General features: G+C 35.8%; 1 protein-coding gene across 1 annotated transcript in view; it reads left to right on the top strand.

Moving 5' to 3' along the window:
- The first annotated feature begins 5,114 nt into the window (after positions 1 to 5,114).
- ARHGAP32 (Rho GTPase activating protein 32) overlaps positions 5,115 to 22,757 on the top strand; it is a 102,823-nt gene continuing 85,180 nt past the window's right edge. Inside the window, exons 1-3 of the mRNA XM_008566498.1 lie at positions 5,115 to 5,200; positions 6,055 to 6,177; positions 8,217 to 8,294. Of these exons, the coding sequence (XP_008564720.1) occupies positions 5,120 to 5,200; positions 6,055 to 6,177; positions 8,217 to 8,294 (282 nt within the window). The 5' untranslated portion in view covers positions 5,115 to 5,119. The remainder of the gene's footprint in view (positions 5,201 to 6,054; positions 6,178 to 8,216; positions 8,295 to 22,757) is intronic.

Genomic DNA, 22,757 nt, shown 5'->3' with positions numbered 1-22,757 from the left:
GAGGGTTCGGATCCCACATACAGACCGGTTCCACTCACTGGCTGAGCGAGGGGCGGGCGCAGCACCGAGGGTTGCGATCCCGTTGCCGGTCCCCGGTCCGGTACGGGCGTGACACTGAGGGTTGCGATCCGTTGCCGGACAAGAAAAAAGACAAAAAGAAAAAAAAAAAGAAAAAAAGAAAAGAAAAGTAGCAAAATAGTATAGGGATATCCCATGTACCCTTAACCTAGCTTCTGCTAATGTTGCATTTTTAGGAATTGATGATAAGGAAGGACATTGCAACATAAATAAAATTGTGTTTACAACCTTATCAATTATTGTACTCTAATCTTAGAACTTACCAAACCTATCAGTTTGCAAGTTTTAACAGCTTTTCCAAAATCAGTCTATGATAGTGGAAGCATTGTTACAGTGTCAGTGCATGTTAACAATTTCAACTAAACTAATATTTTCCTGTTATACAGGTATGTGAGCAATAAAGCATGCAAAAGTTATTTTTGTGCCAGACAGTTTTAACAGTGACAAAAATGTCATTACTGATAGCTAATGTTTAGTGAATGTCAGGCAATGTGTTAAGTGCCTTGCATGGGTTATTTAATCTCCAACAACCCAGGTACTGTTAACCTCCCTGTTTTACAGATGAGGAAACTGAGGTGTGAAAGAGTTATCTAAGGTAACATAACTAGTACATAGCCAAGGACAGTGTAACTTCTTATTGGGCATTCCTGATTACTGCTTTCCTCATTCATTTCTTTCCTTCTTTTCTTCTTTCTTCCCTCTCTGTTTCACTTTCATGTAGTTTTAGAAAACTATTATTTAAGCTGAGGGGAAATTGATACTCCAGGTAGCAAATATTACCTTATAATTACGTCTGAACATTCTCCATTTTGTAAAGAATGCTGACTGAAAAGGATTAGAGACAAAGCCAGTTTCTGTTCTCAAAGTACTGGTTACCAACAAGCACAGGGTTATATTTCATTGTTCTTGACTACTCCTTCAAAAGGAATAATAGATTGGAACCTACCAAGTTGTGAGGTCATCTCTCGTTTCACCTTTAATACTGTGGAATGACTGTAACATGCTTAGAGTTGATCCTGATTGATTTCTCTGCCTTTGTACTAGTGACTTAAAATCCTAATGTTTCATTTTTTTGAAAGGGGGCAAGAAAATAAAAAGTCTGAATTATTCTAAAATAATAATATCAAATTTGAGATTTTATTCTCTAAAATTGAGGCTTGTAATTCAGCCAATATGGGAAGCAACCTTTGACCTCTAAAGATATTTAACTTTTACCTGGTTGAAACCCTGAAACTCTAAAGAGTAATTGATAAGAATATTCTTTTGTCTTTTGAGTTGTTGGGCATTTGGTGACCAGTCATTTGTTTTGATAAGTGTAATTTGTTTGGAAACCTTGTCTCCTACTTGTGGTAGTTTCAGAACAAGTTCACCAAATTAATAAAGAACAGTAATAGCTAGTATGTATTGAGCTATTTCTATTTGCCTAGTTCTCTACTAAGCACTTTACATCGATTTATTTAATTCTTAAGTAACCAGGATTAACAATTGGGACATTCTGATGCTAGAGTCAAGCTATTAGTTGTTTCATTATTTTAGGAGTTCATAAGTCTAAATACCTTCAGGATCTATACAGGTCATGTATATTAAGGAAAATGTCAGGGTACGGTAATGACTTTGGCAAGTTAGAATTTATGCTATACATGAAGGCATTCAAATACAATTTTTAAAGACACTATAGGCAGACCCAAATCAAAAGGTAAAATGCGTAAATTTGAAATACTGTGGGTGATGGTAGTAAGGCCTTCTTGTTCAGATGAAAATTTAAATTATTTATTGTATACTTATTTTAATCCCTGTTCGTTCACATACCTATGTGAGATTTTGAACAAACTACCTAATCTGTGATTAGATTCATAGAGAAGGAAATAAAATTTTATGTTACTTCTATTTGATGAAACACTGTAAACTGAGGAGAAAGTCTCAGACATGCAGCAAATGTTTGCAATACATGTCAGTTATAAAAGATGATTTTTCCAACATGTTAATAAGCACACAAACAAATAAAAACCTTTTTATAAATCAATAAATAAAAGCCATCATTATAATGGAGAAAATTAGTAGGAATAGGCAATTTGCATAGAAAGAAATCTAAAGAACCAATAACACATGAAAACGTGCCAAGCTTCATTCAAGGAAATGTAAATTAAAGGAAGATATAATTTCATATCTATCTGGTGGGCAGTACTGTTACTTCTGATGATGCTGGGTATTGGGGCAAATGGGAATTCTTAAATACTACTGTTGAGTGAGTAAACTAGCATTACCACTTTGGAGACCAGTTTGACAAATTTAAAATAAAGTTGACAATGCTGATACCTTATGACTTGGAAGTTCTACTTCCAAGTAACCACCGTGGACAGTCTCTCACAAATGCGCAGAACAAGAGGTGAGCATGCTCATTGCAGCACAGTGTGTGATAATGTAAAGTGTGGAATACCTCCTTCCCTTCCATAGGAGAATGAAAAAATAAACTGAGGCTTATTCCCACAATTGAGTGCACTTCAGCAGTTATAGAATATTACATGGATAAATGGCAACATGATGTTGAGTGGAAACTGCAAGTTCCAAAAGGATATGAATTATACGATATGATTTATAAAAAACTTCAAACAATAATATACATTGCTTATGGATACATGCATATACTGTATAGTAAAGGTATAAAAACATGCATAGTAATGATACATATCAACTTCAGTCTTTTCTTTCAGAAGGGGAACAGGAGAGGGAATGGGGCTTTATATCTGTAATGACTGGCTCTTTTGAAAAAAATTCAGAGTTTTGAAACATAAAAAAGTTAAAATCTGTTTAAACTCTGTGATGGATTCATATGTATGTTTTAAATTATATTTTGTAATTTTCTGATGTTTGAAGCGTTGCATACTTTAAAAAATGTGTATGTGTGGCACAAAAAAAGAATTGCAACTATGCAATAAGAGGTTCTTCTTTCTCCTCTTTTTTTTTTTGCATTTTATTTTTTTGCCAGCCCAAAGGAAGAAGTATTTAATCTGCTGTGGTCATTCAGGAGAGTTTTGGGTAGAAGGTAGTGGTAGAACTGAGAAAATAAAGGAGTTTGCTTGAGCAAAGAGTAAAAGAAAGACTTCTTATGGCAGAAAGGACAACACTTACAAATCATGGAGGCAAGACATGGAACATTCAGCTCCTGAATTGAGTAAATGCAAATGATTCAGCATAACTGGAAGCCAAGAAAAGGCATGGAAGAGTAGTGAGTGAGATCAGTCTGGAAATTTAGAGAGAGCCCAGATCATGAAAGCCACGATATGTGCAAATATGTTTGGAATTAATCCTATGGGCCAGTGGTTCTCAATTCATGCTGATCATCAGAGTTATTTGAATCTCATTCCACATTTATTGAATCAGCATCTCTTAGAAAAGGGACCAAAACGCTGTTCTTAAAAAGTCTCTGCCACATCTGTTCTCTTATTTCATTCTTACAGTCCTCTGAAAGAGAGAGTGGGTACTGCTTTCCATCTATGTAGTGGAGGATTGCAGTCCACAGCGGGATTAGACAAATTTATCATGTTAGTTTTTGACACACTTGTGGTTAGAAATTAGCACCCCTCCCATGAAGTGATACTTTCTGCTTCTGTCCCAACTGGCTGGGGCAGATAGATAAAAGATACACTACAGTGTTTCCTTAAATTCTGAGATGGATGCTCTGGAGGCTTTTCCTCCAGACCCTCCAGATTTTTATGAGCTAATTTAGCTGCAAAACACTATGATAAATTGATCGGAATCTGCTCATTATTGCTGACCACATGAGCTTTTGAAGGATTTTTTGCAGTGTGATCTGATAAGCTTTGTGTTTTTATTGTAGGTGGATAGGGAGAAGTTCAAGGTAGGGAGCATTAGCAATATTCCAAGAAATAATGAAGATCCTTACTCAAGCTTGGGCTATAGAACTGAATAGGAAGTTATAAATTAATATTAAAAAATTCCCTAAAACTAAAGAAAGCAATGTTTTCAGATTCAGTGGGCCCATTAAGTGCTAACATATAATGAGAGAAAAGACTCACACACCTAGTAATGTACTGAAATTTCAAAATATCAAAACGGAGAGAAAATCTTAAAAGCTTCCAGAGAGCAAAAAGAATTTTTTCTTGTTCTCAAAAGAACAAGAATTACATTGACATTAGATTCTTCCTCAGACACAATGGATGGTTGAAAATAGTGCAGGGATATCTTCCATGTCCTGAGGGGGAAGTCATTTTAAATCTGTAATTAACTGCAAGGCCATTAAATAGGTGGGACAAAGTACAGACATCATTAGTCATGTGGGAAATAACACTGCAGCAGGGTCTCAGGAATGTCTTAAAACCACAGATTCCTTGATACCGTAGAAAACCTCGAAGTCTATTTCCATTTCCTATCTCTGCCTGTTTCATTTGACTCTCTAAGATTGTCTCAGAACATTGCCACTACTAATAGATCCCAGGTATTTATCTCCTTGTAAGAGAGAAGTCAGATTGAGATGGAATTTGTATCATCATTCCTAATTCCTGGATTAACTCTTGGTTGGTCCAGCTAATGGTGGGTCACATTGCCGGACCAATCAGCTATACTGTGGTATAGGGTCATGTATGAACACGGTTGTTCCTACCATAATCAGGTGCATGAAAGATTACAGAGGATCTTAGAGAAAAGGATTTCAGAGTAGCAGGGGAAAGCTAGGCAGAAAAGCCAAATATGTATCTGTTATTACTATTTTTTTTTCATTTTCAATACAAAAATAGAAAGAGAAAGTGATAAAATTAGAAACAATAGATTAATATGTCTCTGATGATAAGGGGTTAAAAGTTAAAGCTCGACATGAGAGAGGGGCTGAATTACTATGTAAGTACCCATAGTTTCAGTGGTAAGCCTCTGTAAAGAATTCTCAATAACTATTAAAATGCTTAAAGAGCTATAGATTTTTTTTCACCCAGAAACAACAAATTTACACCAGAGAGTTCCTCTGTCAGAGTGTAGTATCTTCCCTCTTGGTTACCCTGAATCTTTTCCTTTTTAGTCGGTCACTCAGATGCTTATGGCTTACCTGTCACGCCTTTCAGCTATTGCTGGCAACAAGATCAATTGTGGGCCTGCCCTTACCTGGATGGAGGTATTATCCAATTTACCTTTTATGAATCTTTATTTTTAAATTATCTACTTATGAAATTTAATATTAATTTAATGTAACTATTGAGTTTCAGTGATTAAAGAAATGGAGCTTATTGTCTTCTGGAAAGATAGATATGTGATATATGAAATATTTTTCATCTCAAATCTTTTTTTCTTTGATAATCTGGGAGACTATTTTAATATATTTTATGAATCTCAGTGATACCTGTAATTTTGGTGTTCAGAGTATTAATGTACATTCAGCATATATATATATATTTTCAGTTGACTTAGTAATTGAAAAATTTTTCTGTGATTTATGAACTAGACCTTTCAAAGGGTCCAGTTTAAGAGTAAGTCTTGAGTAAAACATGATCCAGTAAATATGTTAGATATTTATTCATGATTTGCATATGTAGAGTTATATTATTCTCTCCTCCCAGTAGAAAATGGGAAGGCAAGGTGGAAAGTAGAAAGAATATAGAACTATGATCAAGTCAACTTGAATTGAGATTTTGGCTTTTCCACTATTGGCTGTGTAATCTTGGAAAAGTTATTTAATCTCTTGTAAATTACATAACCTCTTTCAGCTTTAGTGTCTTCAACTTTAGATGATGGTAATGATGGTAAGTATCTTTTAGAGTTATGAGAATTAAATTAAATCGTATATGTTATATGCACAACACAATGACTGACATTTATTGACTACCCGATGAATGGTAGTTGTTTTGTTTTAAAGACTTGTTGGGTTATTGCTTCTCTAACTTAAATTGAATTGTCTTTTATAAGTAGTCAAAGAAACATTTGCAAGTCCCATGTCTTTAATCATCTCATAGTACATTTTCTTTGTTACAGATTGATAATAAGGGAAATCACCTTCTAGTTCATGAGGAATCCTCCATCAACACTCCTGCTGTTGGTGCTGCCCATGTTATCAAGAGGTACACTGCCCGGGCCCCTGACGAATTAACCTTAGAGGTAAATAACTAAGCAGTGCTATTTGTTATTTGTTTCCTACTACCTTTCTGTCCTCATCATTAACTGTTTTAATCATTTCTTTAATTTAAAAAAAAAGCACCAAGTTTTTCCATAGGCCTTTATCTTTCATCCTGGAATATCCTCTATTTTTGTTTAAATGATTGTACTCATCTTTGAAAACTCAGCTTAACTGTCTCCCATTTCTTCTAGGAAGTCATCCTTGATCTCCCTCCTCTCACTCCATACAAATTCATGCCCCAAAGAGCCTGGATTGAATGCCATTCTGAACTGTTCTCCTGACTTATCTCTGATATCACTTATTACATTTAATCATAATTATCCTCCTGTTTGTCTCATTGAGCTTTTTGAAAGCAAGGTCTGTTTTTTTGTCTTTGTGTTTTTATTACTTAAAAACAATGATACTCAGTGATACCTTTATACCGATATTTGTTGAAAGATTGAGTTAAAGAATAGATGAAAGGTGAAATGGACATCTCCTGCTGTCAGATGCCAAAGGAGGGAAACTAAGTTTCTTCCTCTGAAAATATATACAGTATTCCCACCTTATCTGTGGGAGATACCATACGTTCCAAGACTCCCAGTGGATGCTTGAAACCTTGGATAGTACTGAACCCTATGTATACTGTGTTTTTTCCTATACATACATGCCTATGATAAAGTTTAATTTATAAATTAGGCACAATAAGAGATTAATAAAATAGAACAATTATAGCAATATATTGTAATAAAAGTTATGTGAATGTGATCTCTTTCTCCCTCTCAGAATACCTGTTGACTACAGTTAACTGAAACCATGGGAAGCAAAACTGCAGATAAGGGAGCACTACTGTACTGGTTGATGAGAGACAAAAAAAAAAAAAAAAAATTCTGACAGTTATTCAATTTAAAAAAGAACAGTATAAATTTTTAGGGTATAGAATGTGAACTAAACTTTTAGGTTCTATACAGAAAGAAATGTATGTTTTGAACGATGCCATGTCTATTAGCAAATAAGGCTTTGTGAAGATGGCCTATTCATGACTTGAAAAATCAGTTGTGAATATTCCTATTCCTAATGTATGTGATATAGCATATGTTAGTAACATTGCTCTGAAGTACTTAACTGTTTTATTATCCATCAGCACTTTTAATTGAAGAATATAACTTCTATTAAATATATTATTAAAACCTGTTATTGCAATTTTTGATTTTCTACAAGTTTATATAAACTCAATAATTTGCCTTTTACAGTGAAGGAAAGTAGCTCTTTAGTGGAAATGTGTATTTTACCACCGATTGAAGAAGTGTGGTCCTCATCAAATTTTGTACTTACTAAGAATAACCCATCTTAAGCCTTTTCCCATATGACTAAATAAGATAGGTTAAGTGCTCAGAACAGTGCCTGGCACATGGTAAGGGCTCACTGAATGTAGTATTAATAGAAGCTTTTATTGTTCTAAATATGAGTATTTAAAACTGCATTTTATAAGTGAATCTGATTATGTACAGTGACAGCAGTAACAGAGTATTTTAACAGAAGTGATGGTGGGATGATGCTTAGCATTAAAAAATTTTATGCTATAAGGGCCGGCCCGGTGGCGCACTGCTACAGTGCGCCGCTTGGGAAGGGCAGCAGCGCTCCCGCCGAGGGTTCGGATCCCACATACAGACCGGCCGCTCACTGGCTGAGCGAGGTGCGGGAGCAACACCGAGGGTTGCGATCCCGTTGCCGGTCACGAAAAAAGATAAAAAGGAAAAAAAAAAAAATTTTATGCTATAAATGTGGCATTCTGACATTACTGCACATGTATTAGTTGGATTACAGCCTTTGGGCTGCTTAAATTTTGTAGTCCTCTCCATAAGAAATGGTAAGATTATTAAATTGTTTTAAAAAGATGTGGTATGATTTTCCAGAAATTACTAGCCAGAGCATAAAATAGTACTTTACCCTTCTATACAGTTCAGATTTAAATTCTAGATATAACGAGTGGTTTAAAATCTAACTAAAATCATTTTGCTTAAAATTTTGCCTCTCCTAGGTTGGAGACATTGTTTCTGTTATTGACATGCCCCCGAAGGTGTTAAGCACATGGTGGAGAGGCAAGCATGGATTTCAGGTAGGCAACAAAAAATGAGGTGTGGAAAAATTCAAACAGCAGTTTTCTTCATGCTTCAGTAATATTTCTGTTTATAAGACTTACTGGCAGTGGACTTTGTCATCATAAATTTTGTCTGCAGTGATATAAAATGTAGGTGATAATGACATTAGACTTGGATTCTCTTTTCTAGTTACTATTGTGGTTGCTTTATCATCTCCTCCTCAATTTCTGAGAGGTGATGGAGCCAAAATGGGAGCAGAGTCTCAGGGCTGATGACCATGTTTAGATTCACACCTGTGAATATGTCTTGCTTTTAGTATTGGTTCTAAATCATGACTCATGTATATTTTCTCTCTAGAATTGTCAGTTTGATCAGTATTTTTCGATAAAAATGCATTATAACTGTTGATGTAAACTTAGTGTATTAATTGCAGAACAATAACAGAATTGAAAGCAGTCTCATTTCTTTTTTCCATATGTGGCTAACCAATTTGAGACCTGATAATGGCATGTTTTTAGATTAACTTAGGACAGATTTCCATAGCGTGTATTAATTGCAGAACAATAACAGAATTGAAAGCAGTCTCATTTCTTTTTTCCATATGTGTCTAACCAATTTGAGACCTGATAATGGCATGTTTTTAGATTAACTTAGGACAGATTTCCATAGAATAGATGGGTTTTCTTTTATCTTTTAAAATTAGACATAGAGGAGCCTCTGGAAATGCTTTTAAATTATATCCCTAATACATAGCCTGTGGTGTTTTCGTGGTCTACTTATAAAAGTGTTACTAAAATTGCTACATAAATAAAATACTCATACTATGTAGTTATAAATTTGGTAACTATTATATAAACATTTTGAGCTTTAACTACATATTAAATGAAAACTAATTATTGACTTTTTATAAAATATATTAAAAAATAGTATAATTTAAAACAGTATAGCATGGTATGGAATGAGACTTCTGGCATCAGATTGCCTAGGTTTTAATTTATTGTGGGCAATTTATCTAACTCTCCATGTCTCAGTTTCCCCACTTTTAAAATGGAGATTGGAGGACTATTCTTTACAGGGTTGTTGTGAAGATTAAATGTGAGAGGATAGAGGATAAAAATGTAATTTTTTCACTCAATAAATGTTGATTTTTAAATTTAAATAATTGTTTTTTATTTTACAAATGTAATTTCATCTGTCCCTTTCTCTATTATAAAAGCATCTTATAGCAATTTAATTTGGTGATTAAGACCATATTACCCCACAACTTTTCTTATTTGTACAGTTGGGGTTCTCCATTTGTACTCTGATTTAACTGCTGTGTATAATAGATGCTTTTGATTAGTAAATATAAAACTAGATAGAAGACTGGGGTTACCTTTTTTTCTATTAAGGGGTCAATTTCCATGTTCATGGAAATGAGCTACAGACATTAAGGTCTCAAAGATGACCAAAAAATAAATTTGGCTTTAAAATGACAGTTATGTTTTGGTTTTGACATTGGTGCTAACTTTCCTTATATACAACTTTAGACAAGTCATTTGCTTTGTTTGGACTGCATTTCTTCTTAAAATCAGAGGGTTCCATTTATAATCTCTCTATTCCTTCTCAACATTTTAATTCTGTGATTATAAAATAGTAGCAGGTTTTCTCTTCATTTGTGTAACAATTTTTTCTTTCTGAGTGCTAACTCTATGACAGGCATAGATTTATCTTCCCATTTTATTTAGAGTCACACAAATTAGCTTATTGCCTAAACAAACTCATTATTTTCAAAGTTAGCATAAATTATAACTAGTCTAAAAATGAGTTAAAATCACTTTATTTATAAAGCAAATTATTTCAAATAAAAACAAACTTTTAAACTTCAAGGATTGATTTGTAATTGATAATGAAAAATTGTGCCTGTAGCAGTGCTGTTTTTTGTCTCGATTAGTCTTAGAAAGACAGTCGTATCTATGGCGATCACTTTGGTTTGTGCCTGTGAGAAGGAGAGTTGATATGGAGGGTGCCCATAAAACCAGGAGCAAGTCTTTAAATGTCACTGTCAAAACTTTTTGTAAAAAAGGAATCCTGTACTAAAGACAGTCGTATCTATGGCGATCACTTTGGTTTGTGCCTGTGAGAAGGAGAGTTGATATGCAGGGTGCCCATAAAACCAGGAGCAAGTCTTTAAATGTCACTGTCAAAACTTTTTGTAAAAAAGGAATCCTGTACTTTAAGAAAAGAATCCTTGCTGTTCCTACACACTAGTCCATTTGTAAGAGCGCCCCTTGCGGGGGAAGGTGTGAACTTGGAGACATTTGTTGAGTACCTATTATGTGGAAATTATTCCTCAGCACTTTACATGCAGTGTTTTCCTTAATTTCACAAAACTTGTAGTTATTATCCCCTATTTTTATGGAGAGATGATAGAGTTTTCAAGAGGTTTAATAAACGGCCAGGATTAGTAGGTGATGGAGCAGGGACTCAGATCTTTGTCTGCTATATCCCATTGCCTGAAGAGCACTAAGCATGATTTCTACATTCACTCTCAAATTATCAACTCTCTTAACTTCAGTGTTCTGTTTTATAGAAGGGGAACATCTTTCCTTTCTAACCAGGAAGAAATGTAGGTGAGATTAAGCAAACTGTAGATTGCAAAGCATACATATTTACTGGTGGAAATATTGCTGTTACCGTGTTTTTATGTGATGATTAATAAATTGTATGCTGGGGAAAAACTCCTCTTCAGGCCATTCATGATGTTACCTATCCTTGTTAGGTACTTGTATATTGTAAGTGTATGCCCCTCCTAAGATATTCTCTTAAGAGAGGAAGATAATCATAATTATCATGTACACGATAACTGTAAGTCAGACTCCTTTTTATATCCTTATTTTCAAGTTTGAAATAACTGGTTAATAGCTTAGTCCAATGGTTTTCGTACTTTTATTTTTAACCGAGTGGAATTGTTAATCAAACAATTACACTGTAGTGTAAGAAAAGGTAACAGTGGAGCTGCTCTGGTTAGTTCAAGTCGAGCACAGTGGGCCTTACACTCCAAGGAGCCTATCTGGTCAGCCTCCCTCAGGCCTCCTGCAACGGCCGAGGGGTCTCAGTAGAGCTTAAAACCACTAGTTTAGGCTACTAGGGGATTTTACTTTCTGCAGTAGATATATTACATTAAAATTTTAATTTTTACAACCCAGCTAACAGTCTAAAGGTATTAGAGAAACATGTTTTTGATAAAGGCGTTTTTAAATGTGACTCCTTTTAGAAGGATAATATTCAGATTTAAAAATTTCTCTAATATAAATTATGTCTGATTTCCTGGTACTTTATATATTCTGAAATAGATGGGTGATATAAATTCAGAATGCAAATATCATATATATGTTTTTGGTGAGTTTGTAAGATTTTTTTTTTCCTGATATTCTTTCATTTGTCTACTAGGTGCTATGTTAGTTTGCTAGGGCTACCAGAATAAAATAACACAGACTGGGTGGCTTAACCAACAGAAGTTTACTCTGTTACAATTCTGGAAGCCAGAAGTCCAAGACGAAGGTTTCAGAAGATTTGGTTTCTTCTGAGTCCTCTCTTCATGGCTTGCCAGTGGCCACTTCTCTCTTCTCTCTGTGTCCTCACATGGCTTTTCCTCTGTGTGTGTGAGTGTATGTGTTCTATTCTCTTCTTATAAGGACACCAGCCAGACTGGATTAGGGCCCACTCATATGACCTCATTTAACATCAATTGCCTCTTTAAAAGCCCTATTTCTAAATATTCACATTCTGAGGTACTAGGGGCTGGGAATACAACATATGAATTTTGAAGAGACACATTTCAGCCCATAGTAGGTACCAGATAGTCCTGGATGAAGACGTGGATTGAGCCACCTTTAGGGCTGGCCTGAAGGCCCCGTAAGGGGACTCTCACACAAATTCCATACAGAGCAGGGCCCTACCTGAGCTAGGCTGGCCCTCAGGTCAAGGGCAGGCAGAACTTAAGGGTGTTTGCCATTACTGGAGAGAGCTGGAGGGCCTTGGAAGGAAGGAGACCTGGAAGGACTGCTCCGTGGGTGCCCTGCCCCCCTGCTGTCCTCAGGCAGCATCTGAGAAGGGCCCACCTCGAGCTGACAGACTGACACTAGACCATCATTTCATTTGTGGTGGAAAGCCCTCTGACATTTGGCACCATGTCCCAAGGCAGAACACGGAGGATAAGCAGGCCTTGGTACTCTCCGCAGGGTCTCTCTTCCTACTGTCCTGGAAGGTCTAGTAGGAATTCCTGGAGGAGGTGACTTTGGAGGGCAGTCTCGTGGTTTCTTCTGAGGGGAGGATGTGCAGATGACCCACTGATGCTTCTGTAAGTGGGAGGAGGCAGAATAGTCAGGCATGGAATAGCATGTACCTCAGTCAGCCAGTATGACTGGCTCTGGCCACACATGGACTCTGTAAACTGGACTCTCTGTGCACCATGAAGGAGGAAGCACAGAGGTGCAGCCTGCCTTCCTTAGCAGTGTAGAGGAGACAGTGGGCTTATCTTGACATTGGGGTGACCAGGACAGTGGTCTTCCTGGGGATTGAGATCATTTAGTGCTGACCATTCTCAGGAAAGAAGGGGAGCAAGGATGTGGTTGCTGCTTCCTAGGATGGAAACAGAATCAGCTGAGGTGCTGCACTCTGAGCACTGCCAGTAAGCTTTCTGAAACGTGCTGTGGGTATGCAGGCCCCATGTGTCTGCACTTGCAGTTCTGCTCAGCTTGATGTGTTTATGACATGTTATGTGGACTCCACTTATTCTTTTGTCAATGTTGTATGTGCGTTGTCTCTTTTATGGCCAACTGTCAGGGCATGACAGTCTATAGGTCTTAGTATGGAGGAGGAGGCCTTTCCTTTATATTTTATATATCATATATCTTTTAATTCAACTTTTTCACAAACCTTTTGAAGTACCTTCATATCGCAGTGAACTGGTGCTGTACAGTTGCTGTGTTGTGACTGTTTTAATTTATTATTATTTTGAAAAATAATTAATAGACCTGACTTTTAGTACAGTTTCAGATTTACAGAATAATTGAGTGATAGTTCAGTTTCATGTAATACTCTCCCTCCACAGAGTTTCCCATATTATCCACATCTTGCTTTATAATACATTGAATAAAATTGGCAAAATGCTGATTAGCTGAGTTTACCTACTGCACAGAGTAAGCACTGTTTCTAGAAGAATAGTCCGAGGAATATCTGGGCCAGCATCACATGGATAAAAATACAGTTTCAAGTCCTACCCCACAACTATTGACAATTTCAGGGATTGCTTTTTGTTATAATTAATGAATCAGTATTGATACACTATTATTGACTACAGTCCATCATTTCCATTAGGATTTACTCTTTGTGTTGTACGTTCTATGGGTTTTCACAAATGCAAATGACATGTATCCACCATTACAGTTCCATACAGAATAGTTTCACTACCCTAACCATCTCCTGTGCTTTACGTAGTTATGTCTTCCTCCCTGAGAGCCACTAATTTCCATAGTTTTGCCTTTTCCAAAACACAATAGTTGGAATCATATAGTATGTAGCTATATTAGTCCGTTTTCTGTTGCTGATAATAGAATACCTGAAACTGGGTAATCTATAAAGAAAAGAGGTTTATATCTTACAGTTTTGGAGGCTCTGAAGTCTAAGGTCCAGGGGACACATTTGGTGAGGGCCCTCTTGGTGGAAACTCTCTACAGAGTCCTATGGTGATGTAGGCAATCACATGGCGAGAATGGCCAGAGGGTTTTCATGTATTCTCCTTATAAAGCCATCACTCCACTCCCATAACAACCCATTAATCTATTAACTCGTTAATGGATTAATTCATTCATGAGGTCAGGGCCCTCACAATCCAATCACATCCTAAAGGATCCACCTTCAGCAGTGCCACATTGGGGATCAATCTTCTGCATGAGCTTTGGAGGGGACACTCATTCAACCCATATCAATAGCCTTTTCAGATTAGCTTTTTTCAATTAGTAACATGCATTTAAGCTTACTCCTTGTCTTTCCATTGCTTGATAGCTCCTTTTTTATCATTAGCTAATATTCAGAGTTTCAGCTATACCACAGTTTATTTATCCATTCACTTACTAAAGGATATCTTGTTTGCTTGCATGTTTTTGGCAGTTATGAATAAAGCTGCCATAAACATCCATGTGCAGGTTTTTGTGTGGACGTAAGTTTTCAGCTCCTTTGGGTAAATACTAAGGAATGCAATCATTGGGTCATATAGTTAGAGTATGTTTAGTTTTAACTTCCAAATTGCCTTCCAAAGTGGCTGTACCATTTTACATTCCCATAAGCAGTGAATGAGAGTTCCTGCTGCTTTACATCCTCTCCAGCACTTGGTAATTGTCAGTTTTTTCAGAATTTAGCCATTCTAATAGGTGTTTAGTGCTATTGAATTGTTGTCTTAATTTGCAAATGAAGTTGGTCCAAGGAATAGCATTTACTGAATATATTTAAGGGAGCTATACTGCCATGTTCGTTATTCTGTTACCAATAATGCTTTTTTTTTTTTTCCTTTTTGTCTTTTTTACTGACTGGTAACGGGATCGCAACCCTCGGTGTTGCGCCCGCACCGTGCTCAGCCAGTGAGCGGGAACCGGTCTCCACATGGGATCCAAACCCTCGGCGGGAGCGCTCCCGCACTCCCAAGTGGCGCACTCTCCAGTGCGCCACTGGGCCGGCCCACCAATAATTCTTTATACTCTCCCTTTGCCACTGATTCTCAAACTTTAGTGTATATAAGAATCACCAGGAGAACTTGTTAAAAATAACAAATCCCACGGCCTAAGCCCCAAATTCTGTTTTAGTAATTGTGGGGTAGGATGTGAGACTGACTGTATTTTTATCCATGTGTGCTATAGGTAAGCTTTGCTCGTCAGCTGGTGGTTGGAAAATATCAGCAGTTTGGCAAGTTCGATTCCACATAATGTACTAGCCCCGACCATAATTGACTGTGGGAACAGAAGGATAAGTTCATCTATGTGTTTAAATTATACCATGACTCTCTTTCTTTTTTAAACTTCTGGGAGTAGGAAGTGTGAAATTATACTAACTACAGTAATTTGAAATTCTGAAATCTGTGTTTTTTTGTCTTCTAAGAAGTATATTGAATCTTTGGTCTTTGTTTTCTGATGTGTTTCATCACATAACGTAGTTCAGAAAAAAAACTCTTTGTTTTTTGTTTTCTTCATTTTTAAACTAACAGGCATCACCAACAGTGTTGCGTTCCTGTCTGTAGACTGTTGTTTGAAATGTGGGGTGAGGCCTCTGAGAGCCTTTTTTTCTCAGGTGAAAGGCATTACACAGATATAATATGTTAATATCTTTTCAGATTATTTGTTTAATGCAGTGTTTCTCAGAATTTTATCTGGGAACCACTAACATCAGAATGACTTCAGAAATGTGTTAAAACTGGATATTGATCATCAGAATCTCAGGGGATATGATACCAGATGGTGGTTTTTAGGTTCTTGTTAAACCATGAAGGAGAACCTTTCATGGGACCAAACAAAGTCTGTAATGTGGTGAGCACTTGCTCAGTGAAAGAAAAGAAAGAGGGACAGACAGATGGAACACACAAACAACAGGACTTCATTGTAAAGTGAAAATATGCGCAGAAGGGTATATGTGCATCCTCTTGAGTAAGGAATGTGCTATAGATTCTTAAGGGGAGGGTTTATATGTTGTTCTGTGACGTAAATGTTTCTTTGTCCTAACTAAGGGGAGGAATATTTGGCCATGGAGAAGGATCTAGGGTAATTAAGACCTAACAGGCTGACACAAGGTTGTATCAGCTTCCTGTCATGCGTCCCTGAGTTTCTGAAGTTTTCGGTCCTGTGCATCGTAGTCACTTTTCCCTTGAGTTTGCCCTTTTTGGTCTTATCTGCACTTTTGTTCTAGTGTGCAGGCACTGTGGTTTTTTGGGGTTTTAAGTTTCTGTTTAAAAACCACAAAGTTCCAGGTGTAGCACACTGCTTGGTAGGGTTGTTAAGCTGTCATTAGTTCATTATGGGTTCATTACCTGCCAGGCAAGGAGGCAGCTTGTGTCTATCCAGTCTGAATATTCATGAGCAGCCTTCCTGGGGCATGTCCCTATTCTATACTTCCTGAGATGGGGGCAAGAGTCTGAATTTTAACAAGTTCCTCAGATGATTATTATGCAGAAAATGTGAAAATTGCTGATCCAGCCTCCCATTGTTTATTAGGTGCACAGATAAAGGAAGCAATTAAACCCTGTTTAGCAATTGTTTTGTTCCCTCTCCCCCCAAGAAGATCCTCCTTAAAACACATTTGGGATACAGTTAATCCATTTAGAGATCAACAGAATTTTATCCAGCTCATGTTCTCTTGATTGTCCACAAGATGATCCAAAGATTAGCTATTTTATTTTTCAGTTATCTTAGAATATTGTGTGAGTGTTTTTGTGCTCAAATATCAGAGAAGTGATTCTTGGCTTATAAAAATTTTCTTACCTCAAGAGTTTAATGTGGTTCCAAATAACTTATTTTCAGGAAAATCTTTATCCAAAGAAGAGTTATTCTGAAACATTATCCCTTGAAGCAGTTAATAGAGGAAGGCAATTTACCTGTTTATTTGTATAATGACTGTCATATTCATGTAATAACCTGGAATCCAAAGCTGTACCTTTTCATTAGTCAAAATCAAATAGAGCAAAATGTTTTCTCTCCAGTAAATAATAGGAAATTATATTACACTGTAAATTTTCATCTGTACTGTTACATAATTCCAAAAGAAGAAGAGGTAGTAGTTGCTAACACTTCTTAAGCGCTTCTTATGTGTGCTGTTTAAGTTCTTCCCATTAACCTTTAATCCTCACAATTCTATGAAGAAGGTACTATTATTACATCATTTCACAGATGAGTAAACTAACAAATGGGTTAAACAACTAGCTCATTGTTATTCTGCTGTTTAGTTCAGAACTTAGATTGAAATGTAGGCATTCTGGGCAAAGAACAGATCATAGTAGTACTTTAAAGAACAGTAATGGCTTCTGCTTATATGAATTATAAATTTTTATAGTAAAAAAGGTGATAGTGAACCATCTGGTCATAAACTGCCAGTTTAAAATGATAGAAATTTGGAGATGAAGGAATTTAGGTAAATTCTGTTTTACAAAGACAGTAAGTACATAGTCTAGCTAGGACCAGAACTCAAGCATGGTGAGTTTCAATTTTGTATATTTTTTCCTTTTGGATCATAGAAGTGTGTAAATTTTCTTAATTTATTTTCTTTAGTTGTTGCTGCTGTTATGTTTCTTATTAGTACGATTAGCAACTATCATTGATGTTTAGAGATGAATTTGCTACTTGATAATTTGTTAATATATAACATAAGAGTGAATCTCATCAAGTGATACTTAAACATTCAGTTTCATGGAAATGATTGACAAAATGGGTTAGGGCAGTAATTCTTAATCCCTTCAAACCCTGCACCCCCTCTTTATGACAAATATTTTCTAAAACGCCTTCTTATGATTCTGAAATGAAATTTACAAATAACATAACTACATACATACATACACAATTCCAAAAAAAGTCAATATAAATTTTCACACATTAAAGGAGAAATAAAACAAAGTAATTTATGTATTTAAAATACGTAATACATATTTAAATATAAATACTTTTGACAATATTTGGGAACCTTGTTACTCTAAATGTAGACCACAGACTAGCAAGTATAATATCAGTCAGAACTATAATAAAACTAGTTTATAATAGCATCAGAGTATGAAGTACTTAGGGCTATATTGAAAAAAGAAGTAAAAGATCTCTACACTGAAAACTACAGAACCTTGCTGAGAGAAATTAAAGAAGACCCAAATAAATGGAGCAATATACCATATCTATTGGCTGGAAGACTTTATATTGTTAAGATGTTATTTCTTCACAAATTGATCCCAATCAAAATTCCAGCAAGCTGTTGTGTAGAAATTGGCAAGCAGATTAAACAATTCATATGGAAATGCAAAGGACCTAGGTTAGAATAACCAAAACAAATTTGAAAAAGAGCAAAGTTGGAGAACTAACAGTAATCAAAGATCTATTATAAAGCTACAGTATCAAGAGATTGTGGTATCAGTGGAAAGATAGATAAGTTGATAAATGGAACAGAATATAGAGTCCAGAAATAGACCCACACTCACATGGACAACTGATTTTCAACAAAGGGCCCAAAGTCAATTCAGTGAAGAAACGTTGTCTAATTTTACAAATTGTAATGGAACAATTGGATATACATATGCCTTCAAAATAAACCTTACTTTATTTCTTGCACCATCTGCAAAAATTAACTCAAAATGGATAATATATTCAAATGTAAAGTGTAAACTATAAAACTTCTAGAAGAAAATGTAGGAGAAAATTTTTGTGACTTTGGATTAGGCAAAGATTTTTTAAAATGCAACTTCAAAAGAACAATTTATAAAATAATAAATTGAATTTCATCAAAATGTAAGTAAAGCTTCTGCTCTTTGAAAAAGACTGTTAAGAGAATGAAAAGATAAGCCACAGACTGGGAGAAAATTTTGCAGTAATTATATCTGATAAACGACTTTTATCCAGAACATATAAAGAACTCTCAAAACTCAATAAGAAAACAGAACTCAATTTAAAAAAATAGGCAAAGATTAGAACAGACATGTCACCAAAAGGATATACAAATGGCAAATAAACACATAAAATGATGCTCAACATCAGTAGTCATCAGGGAAATGCATATTAAAATAACAATGAGGTATTGCTCCATACATACTAGAATGGTGAGGATGTAAAGGAATTTGAATTCTCATACAGTGTCGGTGGGAATGTAAGATGCCACAACCAATTTGGAAAACAGTTTTGGCACTTTCGTAAGTTAAACATACACCTACTACATGATCTAACCATTCCATTCCTAGATGCTTAGACAGAAGTGTCCATACAAAATCTCGTACATGAATGTTCATAGCAGCTTTATATGTAATAGTCCAAAACTGGAAACAATCCTAATATCTGTCAACAACAATGGATAGATGAGTGGTGGTATCCATATAATGGAATATTACTTGGACATAAAAAGGAATGAACTATTGATACATGTAGCAACATGAGTAATACCCAAAATAATTATGCTGCATGAACTAAGACAGACAACAAAAGAATACATTCCATATGACTTCATTCATGTAGAATTATAGAAAATGCTAAATAATGTATAGTAATATAAAGTATACCAGTGTTTTTCTGATCATGGATGGGAGGAGAGTAGGAGGAAAGAGGGATTACAAAGAGATACAAGAAAACTTTTGGCGTTGGTGAATATATTCATAATCTTAATAGTGATGATAATTTCACAGGTGTCAGAATTTAAGCAAGATATACATTTTAAATATACTCTTCATCATTCTTCATGCCATTTTCATACTATAGGTTTCTATCATCTCTTTCCTACTCTATCTTTGCAAATTCCAAAAGTGGTGTTATGGTTCTTATCTTCCTCCTCTCTTTTTGTCATGAAAGGTATGTGCTGCTATTAGATTTTTCTTCCTAAAACACACCTGTTCCTGCCCCTCTTCTGCTCAGAATTTGTCACTTTCATTTCCTACAGGAGAAAGTTCAAACTCCTTGTCATGATATACAAAACCATCCTAATCTCTGACTTCATTTTCCTTTTTTAGGCTTATTTTCCACTACTCTATTTTATAAACTCAACATTCCTGCCAAATTTAATGTATCTTTTTATTTACATGTCTTTCCACTTAACAGTGCCTTCTCTATCCTCTTCTTATTCCTTCCAGGGAGGAAAGGTGTAAAGCAAATTAATTGAAATTTTAAAGCAACTGTAATTTATTTTGTCTTATTTGATATTTCATTGAGCTGACTGGGAAAAGAAATTCAGTCTCTTTAGTTATTTGCTAATGTAATGAATAATTATGCCCAGTACTTATATTATGCTCAATATTTTTATTCCATTATTTCTTCCAGCTTTTGCCCATCACCCACTTCCTGCCTTCACTGTTCTTTCTTATCCAGCCTAGATTCTAGGGCCATCATTACATTCGCCTATCACAAATCTGTTCTTAAAACACTTTACCCTTGCTTTCTTCTCTTGCATCATTAGTGGTGTCTGTCTTAATTCAAAAATGGATACTTCATTACTCTTACTTAAATTCTCATTATCTCATTTCCCTTTTCTTGACACTTTCTTGTCTTGACCGACTTGACACAACACTCTTAGAGTTCCTTCTGTCTTCAAGTTTCCTTTGCTAGGGCATCCACCTGTACTAGACCTCTGAAGTTTGGGGTTGGCTATCTTATTCACTCCCTGAGCTTATATGCCCAACTCCCAGATTTGTATCCTGATTCTTAACCTGTTTCTGAGTCTCAAACCTGTATATCCAACTACAAGAGTAATTTTTTTTTAATGGAAATTGGGGAGCTGACATGTAAGGGGACAGTATAAAGCAGTCAAAGAAACCTGAAGCAGTGTGATATTTTTTTCTTTCAGGAGGTAAAGGGAGAGTGGGGAGAGGAAGAAGACAAGTGGGAATATTTAAAAGAACTCGGTGTAAGAACTGTAAATGGAAGAACAAGCAAATGGAACCAGGAACTAAAGGAAATAAAGAATCAAGGAATTTGCTTCCAGTTTTTGCTTCTTTGGGTGCAATAAGAGCTGCTGCTGCTTTGTCTCCTCCTCCTCTTTCTTTGGAAAAAATATTATTATTTCCTAGTTCTAACAACTCAATGAAGATGAGTAAAGACTTAAACCTAGTTCCAAAATCTTAGGGGACAAACTAATTGACTCATTGATTTGTGGTCTGATTAACTGTGCTAGGATGGTGTTGCCAGGGGAATAGGGGTCAAACTGGGTACAGACTCAAGAGAGTAGATTCTCAACAATGTTTGGGGAGTAGGGGAAAAATAAAAAATAATTGGAATTTCTGGACAACAGACTATGTATTTGCATTGGTTCAAATCTCAGTGATGTGATTTTTCTCCAGTAATACACAGACATGGAAGTATGGAAGTATATTGATTCAGTTTTGAGGGTTAGCTGGATTGATTTGGCATAAGGTTAATATTGCAAGGAGATCAAGTGTTCCGATTTAAAACTGCAAATGGTCAACCACAGGGTCTATATTGGATAGCAAAAAAAAAAAAAAAACCTTGGAAGAGGGATAGGTACCCTTGGGGGGAAATACAGGAATGAAGGGGATGGGATATCTCTGAATTTTAACTTCACTTGCTGTGAAATTTTTGTGAATTTTGTAGGACAGTTGTTAAACACAGCCATTCTTAAAAATTAAAGTATATAAATTTACAGTTTAATAAATTGTATTAAAAACAAAGATTGTGAAATTTTTGTGAATTTTGTAGGACAGTTGTTAAACACGGCCATTCTTAAAAATTAAAGTATATAAATTTACAGTTTAATAAATTGTATTAAAAACAAAGATAATAAATAACCAAATCTTTTTTTGCAATTATTTTACTACATTATACTATTATCTATGCTCTTGAGGTTTTTTCCGTCTAGAATATCTGCATGGTATAAATACTACATAACACAGTGCTACTCTGCATCTCTCTTTAGTTCTGTGTTCAACTGTGTCATGTTGATAGCACGAGACCAGCCACAGTAGCAGTAGTCTGCCCTCTATATCCATGGGTTCTACATTTGTGTATTCAGCCAACCCCGGATAAGAAATATTCAGGGGGGGAAAATGCAACAATAAAAATAATACAAATAAAAAACAATACAATATAACAACTATTTATATAGCATTTGCATTGTATTAGGTATTATAAGTAATCTAGAAATGATTTAAAGTGTATGGTAGGATGTGTATAGGTTATATGCAAGTACTACACCATTTTATATAAGGGACTTGAGTATCTTCAGATTTGGTATCTGAGGGGGTCCTGGAACCCATTCCCTGCAGGTAAGGAGGAACAACTGTATTTACACCATACCATACCATACCATGGTTACTGGCAGACACTATAAATCAAGGCCTTTCCTCCATGCAGAACCTGTTGTTGAACATTTACCAGCGTGCCATGGGATGCAACAGCATCTCTGGCCTCCTCTCACTTTATCTCGAAGGCTAGGAGGGAAAACTACCAAAGTGAAGGTCCTCTCTCTGTAAGCCCATCCCTAGTCTGTGCCAGCCTTATCTCTGCATTGTACTTTCCCTTCTATTACTATATTTTTATCTGCTTCTCTGCCATCATGGGTGCTAGAGGCTGATCTTTTCTCTCTCTTCGGTCTTCCTCCTAAAGTTGAATCTCATTTTCATCCCTGACAATATACCTCATTCCCCCCTCCCTTTCCAGCCATATAATTGAAAGCTTTAGAAATCACCACTGCTGCAGTAAGAATAACATATGAAATAGGATGACATAGTTGATAGATCATATTGCCAAAGTTCCAGTCACTTTTAC

This window comes from Galeopterus variegatus, unplaced genomic scaffold, assembly GCF_000696425.1.
Source record: "Galeopterus variegatus unplaced genomic scaffold, G_variegatus-3.0.2 Scaffold247, whole genome shotgun sequence".
In the NCBI taxonomy this organism is placed as follows: domain Eukaryota; kingdom Metazoa; phylum Chordata; class Mammalia; order Dermoptera; family Cynocephalidae; genus Galeopterus; species Galeopterus variegatus.
This window is presented reverse-complemented; position numbering and strand designations above follow the sequence as displayed.